At 37.7% G+C, this 7,694-nt stretch overlaps 1 protein-coding gene across 2 annotated transcripts in view; it reads left to right on the top strand.

The window, feature by feature from the left end:
* Positions 1–7,694, top strand: part of ANKIB1 (ankyrin repeat and IBR domain containing 1) — a 56,127-nt gene that overhangs the window by 41,256 nt on the left and 7,177 nt on the right. For both annotated transcript variants that reach the window (XM_009080732.1, XM_009080733.1), the window contains exons 9-16: positions 1,155–1,243; positions 2,260–2,390; positions 4,244–4,378; positions 4,943–5,029; positions 5,158–5,224; positions 5,579–5,724; positions 6,341–6,519; positions 7,052–7,103. In XM_009080732.1, the coding sequence (XP_009078980.1) occupies positions 1,155–1,243; positions 2,260–2,390; positions 4,244–4,378; positions 4,943–5,029; positions 5,158–5,224; positions 5,579–5,724; positions 6,341–6,519; positions 7,052–7,103 (886 nt within the window). The remainder of the gene's footprint in view (positions 1–1,154; positions 1,244–2,259; positions 2,391–4,243; positions 4,379–4,942; positions 5,030–5,157; positions 5,225–5,578; positions 5,725–6,340; positions 6,520–7,051; positions 7,104–7,694) is intronic.

The raw sequence follows: 7,694 nt of genomic DNA on the forward strand, positions 1-7,694 counted from the left end.
AATCAGAAGAGTATTGATGCAGCTTCTGAATCTGCACTGCAGAGAGCAGTTCACCATTGGATTTGCAGAAAACTTGTGTATGCTCTGATGCAGCTGGTGCCCATCTGAAATTGTTTTGTTTGATGTGGCAGATGTCTGAGGCTATTTGCTGCCATTCCAGTAAAAAAAAGGAGCCCTTACAAATCCGGAGTGCATATTGACACATCTACACTGAAGCACCATCTGGAAGCCATATATCTGCCACTGTGTGGTACTGACTGCCATCCTTAAAGCTAGTAGTAACTTCAGGAGGAGCTCAAGAGACTCATTACTGCACTGCGTCCATGTAACCAACTGAAAGTGCCCATTTGAGAGACTCTGGTGGAAAGTGTAAACATCCATAAATACTTAATGCTGGTTTTGAACTGCTTCAGTCTTGTTCTAGATTAAAAGCTTGAATCTAGTTAAAGGTTAATTATTACAACTGAACAGATGCAAGTAATTCTACATCAAAAGCATTTCAGCTGTAGCAAACTACCAACTTTTGGATAATCATAGAATCAACCTGGTTGGAAGAGACCTCAAAGATCATCAAGTCCAACCCTACTGTCGTTACCAGACCATGGCACTAAGTGCCACATCCAGTCTCGTCTTGAAAACCTCCAGGGATGGTGAATCCACCACCTCCCTGGGCAGCCCCTTCCAATGCCTGATGATCACTCTCTCTGTAAAAAATCTCTTCCTAATGTCCAACTTAAACCTCCCCTGGCAGAGCTTGAGTCTGTGCCCTCTTGTCCTAGGAATAAACCAGAATAATCTCCATATTCTGGTTTACCTTTAGCACAGAAACTATACATTCTTTTTTGTGGCACTAAAGTAGTACCCAGGCGTAACTCAAGGGAACAGCAAGTCAGCTGATTTATTTCAGATTGTAACTTTAGGAAGCTTCTTTCCTGTCTCATTTCATTTCTTTATTGATAACAGACTACTTGCTCACGACAGCAGATGACCAAGAGTATTTTAAAATCATGTTATTTGAGTAGATTTTATTTTCCTGACTTTAAAGTTTGAGCATGTCTCGATAAGTTTCCGGGTTGGTTTTATTTTTAAGCTTGAACCAGTTTTAGCTTTATTTCTAAATCTTTAAGTAAATCTATATACACCTTCATTTTCAGGGAATGTCTTGGTGAAGCACATGAACCCTGTGACTGCCAAACCTGGAAGGACTGGCTGCAGAAAATATCTGAAATGAAACCAGAAGAACGTAAGAGTCATGCAGGATTGTAGGGGCAGGGTAGGGGTGGGTGTGTGTGTGTGTGTAATTTTTTTTTGCACTGCTGTTTTGATCTTTTAGGTTTAGAGATATTTTTTTAGTTGCATTAAGCAAAAACTCATACATTGATTGAAAAGCAGGGTAAGAGGGGAAGAAAATGGAAAATCTGAATGAGGGGATGCTTCACACTTTAACTGCAGCACTCTGGTAGACTCTTCTTCATAGAACATTCCTCCCCACAAATACACGTGGTTCTGTCAGGGTATACAAAACTTCTTTCCCTTCCTTTTAAAGCTTTGTTTCAATACGTAGTCTATTTATTCCTGAGTATAACTCTGTTTATCCTGTCTAGTTTTAATTCTTTTAGCCCAGTCTGCTCTTTTGTATGAGTAGTGTCCCATGCAGTTGTTTGTGTGATTTAAAACTAATTCAAGGCAACAGGTGATAATAATAATAATAACATTGAGGATGAATTTTAAGGGACTTGTAGGAAATGGCTTAATGATAAATAGCATTTACTAAAAAAATATAATGAAGGTTGAGTTTACACAGGACAGACATTTTCTTGGTCAACATTAACAAAAGAATTAAAGATTAACGGTAATTTGAATACATGCTAACTTACCATGGTTACCACAGTTCAGAGCCTTTCCATAATATGTTAGAAATATTTTGGAAAGCATAGAAAAATTTACAAGAGGCAAAATATACCTTACTTTGTCAAACTGTGTCTGTTCTCTCATGTACGTATTTGCTTATTTATGTATTATAAATCCTGTAATGTGTATAAATTTGTGTGGAAATATATAGAAATAAGAATTGTAATAATATTACGTATAACATGTTTAAATTAGGAAATATATCTATTTATATATGTGAGAAATACTTTGTCAAGAGACAGGTAAACATGCATCTTTCCTAATGTGTCTTTCACAAAGGAGTACACAAGTACAATTTCACCTTCTCTGTTTTTGCATGCTCCATACCCTCCTGTCACCCTCAAAAAGTGGTGGGAGTGAGTGAGGCCTATGAAGATGCTGCCAACTGCCTGTGGTTGCTAACGAACTCCAAACCTTGCGCCAACTGCAAATCTCCAATCCAGAAGAATGAAGGCTGCAACCACATGCAGTGTGCAAAGGTACCAAAGACTCTTCACACAGTTTGTTGTGGAACCATATCTCGGGTTTGTATGTCCTGTATATGTTTCAGGATCACAGAGGCTGCAAACCTCTGAAGGGTCATGCCTGAGATCTGATGGAACCTGTTGCAAGAGTGAGATGATTAGCAAATGGCAGGTTACATGTATTTAGGAAAGGCTCAATATTTAGTGGAATCTGTTTGGCAGGTGAACAGTGCAATGGTTGAGATCACATAAACACCTAAGAATTGCTGGCAATACAGTATGAAACTTAAGTAAAGAGAAATAATTGATGATTTAATCATCATTAATAATGTAGAAGAGAAAGAGCAGTTTTAGTTGGCACGATGCAATATTTTAAGGAAGGGTAAGCTCTAATGAAGGTTTTGCCTTACTATATTTTTCTTTTGCGTTATTTCCTTACATAGCAACAAAGCAGAGAAGTTTAAGGGGAAAACTGTAAACAGGAATTAATCAGTTGGAACGAAAAGACAGCAAAGAGTAATTCCAAGATAAATGTAATGATGACAGCAGCCAAAAAATTAGTCATGAGTTTGCACTATGCTACCAAAATAGAAAAAATATTTTTGCCATGAGTTCAGTCCCATTTGAGAATGCTTTTTCTCTCAAATTAGTTAAAAGCAGCATATTTAGAATACTGTTTCTTTATGTGAGAAATATCTTACATAACTACAACTATTACCTCTTTGAGGAGCGCCATTAAAAGTAAGAAAGTAGCACACACTTGACATAGTTGCCTGCAATAAAAAGCTAACAGATTTAGAAAGTACTTCTCTTCATTTTTTCTGGAAATGTGTTAGTCTCTCTCCATTGCTATGCAAATCCCATTGCCCTTATATTATCATCACATATTCTCAGTCTCTTTCTGAGATACAAATTGCAGGTTGGGGCTTTTTTTGGTGTCCTTGTCAGCAGAGAACAGATTCTCTTCCTCTTTGCTTTACGCCAAGTTTACTGGTTTGGGTTTTTTTTTTCCCTCCTTAAATGTTTTTAAAAAGAGTTCATAAATTCAGTAGTGCTAAAAACGGTAAAAGCTTCTGCCACTGAGCTCATCTCAGTCGAACAAAGTATGGCTTCAGGCTGGAGAGGAGGAGGATACTCCATACTCATAAAATAACATTTCTGTACTTAAGCAGGCATCTTCTTAGTGTTTATGAGCCCAGTTTTTAACAAGACAAGGCTACTACCTGTAGTAGTTTTTTAACCTTCTGGGTACTTTGAACCAGATATGAAGGAACAAGAGAGGTTTCACAGACATTAAGTTGCTGCAAGTATCATGAAACTTGGAAACTGTACGGTGCAGAAACTTTATTTGTACTGCCACCAAGAGAGAGGCTGAAATACCTACCCAGCAGTTACCTGTTCTGCTTGGCTCAGACCATGGCCAGGCAGCAGATGGGATTCGTTAAGCTCAGGCAGTGCTGCTGCAAGGCTTGGTGATCATAAAGACACATAAAACTGAGCTGGAGGGTTTGGGAGGTATGTAGAAACAGATTATGTGGTTTTAATTGTCTAAATGAGACTGAGGCATTGGGAGAAGAGTTTGGGAACACTGGGTAAATCTTGGGGTTTTGAGATTTTTTGGATATATGAGAGATAGTGGAGTGGTCATGAGGGAGATAATTTGTGAGAGGTGAGATTATTGCAGTAGGAGCATATGCATAAATTAATACGAAGTCAATCTTTAGTTCTGTTGCTTGTGGAACAACTTGTTTCATTCCATCTTTTGAATGTTTTGTAATGATCTTCTTGTAATGAATATGAATGGGTTTGAATGATAGGCAAATTATGCCTTCATTTTTTTTTTTCCCTTTTCCCCTTTTTTCGTGAAGTGCAAATATGACTTTTGCTGGATATGCTTAGAAGAATGGAAGAAGCACAGCTCTTCCACTGGAGGCTACTACAGATGCACACGCTATGAGGTTATTCAGCATGTAGAAGAGCAGTCCAAGGAGATGACAGTAGAGGTAACAAACCAATGTGTGTTTGAAAAACAGCACTAAGCCTGCAGTTTTCTATTTAGAACAAGTTTAATCAAAATGCTTCTAAAGTTGAGGTCCGAGTGGAAAAACACAACCTTAAATAAATCAAAGAGACAGAAAGAAAGCACTACTTATTTGTGGATAGAAACATAAGATTTGGTTCTGCTTTTGACTTTGGTAACAACCACTGGTGACTTTACTCAAGTCATTTTAGTTCTCTGTGCCATGTGTTCCTGTTGTGAAATGGGCATGCTGGTCCTGTAATTAGTTGCTGTCCACTATAGCAGACATGCCTTAATTTTGGCATTTGGAATGCTTGTTTAAATAGCAGGGACCCACAGTGCATCAGTTCTTTGGCTACAGTATTTGCAGACTCATGAACTTCAAAAACTACTTCTGTCCCTTTACGTACGTGGCACTCACTGGCATTGTGTACAATACTTCATATAGAGTGGGAATAGAAACAGTGGGTTATTTAATTGTATCTAATGGTGATTGCTGCATTAAAGCACGAGATTTATTTTGGTTTGTTTCCTCATTGTTTTTCAGGCTGAAAAGAAGCATAGAAGATTTCAAGAGCTTGATAGGTTTATGCACTATTATACAAGATTTAAGAACCATGAACTTAGCTACCAGGTGTGGGTCAAGCCATTTTTACTGATTTTTGTTTCTGTTTTATTAACCCAAAAATAAGTATCTTATTGTCATTTTTTTTTTCTAGTTAGAACAGCGCCTTTATCTTATTGTCCTTTTTTTTTTTCTAGTTAGAACAGCGCCTTCTAAAAACAGCCAAAGAAAAGATGGAGCAGTTGAGTAGAGCTCTCAGTGGAAGTGAGTATTTGCTGTGATATGTGAATTTGATTTGAAATCACATCAGTGCTTTTATGGCTTTCTTTTTTGGAGAGAGCTCACATCAGTCTGCTGTGTGATGTGATCCTGCCAGTACTAGAATAAGTCAGCAGTGGATGAAAGATAAATATACAGTACATCTTACCTATTCCAAAGACTCAAGGAGAAAGTAGCATTAGTAAGCTTACTTCTTTGAGTAAGATCACTGTACAGCCATTGAGAACCTGCTGCTGTTTGCTTGCAAAATGTCTAACTGATAGGCACATAAATTTTATTCTAAAAGAAATGCTGACATCAGCAGGGAAATACTTCCACAATGCTTGTTTCATATTACAGCTGAGGGAGGCTGTCCTGATACCACATTCATTGAAGATGCAGTGCAAGAGCTTCTGAAAACTCGCCGTATTCTTAAGTGTTCTTATCCATATGGATTCTTTTTGGAGCCTAAAAGCACAAAGAAAGAAATATTTGAACTTATGCAGGTAATACATGGATATATTTTGCTTTTCTAATTGTTATTTATTTTTTAAAATATTAGTTATCAGTGTCTTTTTGCTGTTTTCATAGTACAAAGATGATATTTCATATTTGTAACCCAGTCTGGGAAAGTAGCACATTTCTTTTACTCTGTGACAAAGTAGCTTTTAGTTCAGTTTTAGAGTGAATGAAAAACACTTGTGTTGCAAAAGGAAAGGGATAAGATGGAAGGGTAAAGAAAGAAAATATCCTGTTAATTTGCTTTCTGAGGGTAACATTTTAGCTTCAGTCTTAGTCTCCTTCTCCAGCTCCTCTTTCCTGTCTTGACGTCTGGGTGGAGGAAAAATTTGGGGAGTGCCTGGGACTGCTGCCTCCTTTCCTTTCCCTTAGGTCCCTTGAAGTTGTTAAATATGTGTGAGTGCAGGGAAATCCTGCTCCGAGCTGGAGGACAGCATGTAGGTCGGTAAAAGAGTAGGCTAAGGGCAGATGTTTTGGGGTATTTTGGTATTTCAAATAGCAGTTTCAGGAAAATGGGTATCATTCCACTTCGTATCTGTGGTGCAGAGCTCTGCCTGACTCACTTTTCACTGTAAAACTATTCTGTATTATTAACTACTGCAGACAGACCTAGAAATGGTCACTGAAGACCTTGCACAGAAAGTGAACAGGCCTTACCTTCGGACCCCTCGCCATAAAATCATCCGTGCAGCTTGTCTTGTGCAGCAGAAGCGGCAAGAGTTCCTGGCCTCCGTGGCCCGTGGTGTTGCTCCTGCAGACTCACCAGAAGCACCCAGGCGCAGGTAATCCACACCAACACTGCACAGGTCAGAAGAGGTTCATTTGATAGCAGCCAAAATGGGTGAATCCACTGTTGGTCTCTGGCCATGAGGTAGTTGATACGTATAGTGGTTGTAAATCACTGCGATAGTGATATTTTCTTGGACATTTGATCCCTGTGGAATTACAGCCTTTGAGGAAAAATGTATTTGAGGATCCCTGCTCTGTATATTGCAACCTAAGTTGCCTCCCCATTTGTGATATATTAATGATTAGATGCCGTGGTTTCCATGTCACTTTTTTCCATCAAGATTGTCACAAAATACCTGGTACACTTCAAAAATCTCTTTAAGGATTTGCTAAAAATACCAGGAGTCCTGGAATAGTCAGCAATTTAATTGTAGGGTTTTCTAAATTAATTTTAAGGCAAGAATTAAAGGATAACACCTGTTAAGTTTAGAGAGTTACAATTGCACTAGTTTTCAGATTTCAGGTTTTGAAGCTCTGAAGGTTGTTCATACTTCTAAACTGATGTTACATCTTTCCATTTTTTAGCTTTGCTGGTGGAACATGGGATTGGGAATATTTAGGATTTGCATCCCCCGAGGTAAACTATTTCATTTTCATTTTTTTAAAGTTAGTTCTGCATATTCTAGAAACACAGGTATGATCGCAATCTGCATGAAGAGCTTCCTTATTTTGAGTCAAAGCATTTCAAGCTGGTTAAGCTTTCCATTTTATTTTTTCACAATAGAAGGAAATATATTCATAGCTCATTGTGCAGTGACTCTTAACAATGCCCCTGATGTGGCTATAGTTATTTAAGATGGCATCAGACATTTTGCATTCATCATTTTCCAAGTACATACCCAGTTTTAAAATTGCATATAAACTGGTGTCTGTGTGCTGGAGAACCTTAAAGTAACAAATGTATGAAATTGTGTAGGTTACTTTTAAGTGCAACATCAGTTCAGTAAAATTTGACAAAAAGTCTAAGAAATTTCCATCCTTGTGTCACACTCCAACAGAAACATACAGGCATACAACTAGATGTTAAATATTTCAAATGTTTATTTTTATTCTTATGTATTGCAGCAGGATGGAAATTGTGTACTCAAATGACATTAACTTCTGCTACTTAAGCAAGAATTAAAATTATAATTTTAAAAGTTAATATTCCACTATCTGTATATGGGAA

Source organism: Acanthisitta chloris, unplaced genomic scaffold (genome assembly GCF_000695815.1).
Source record: "Acanthisitta chloris isolate BGI_N310 unplaced genomic scaffold, ASM69581v1 scaffold14978, whole genome shotgun sequence".
Classification (NCBI taxonomy): Eukaryota; Metazoa; Chordata; class Aves; order Passeriformes; family Acanthisittidae; genus Acanthisitta; species Acanthisitta chloris.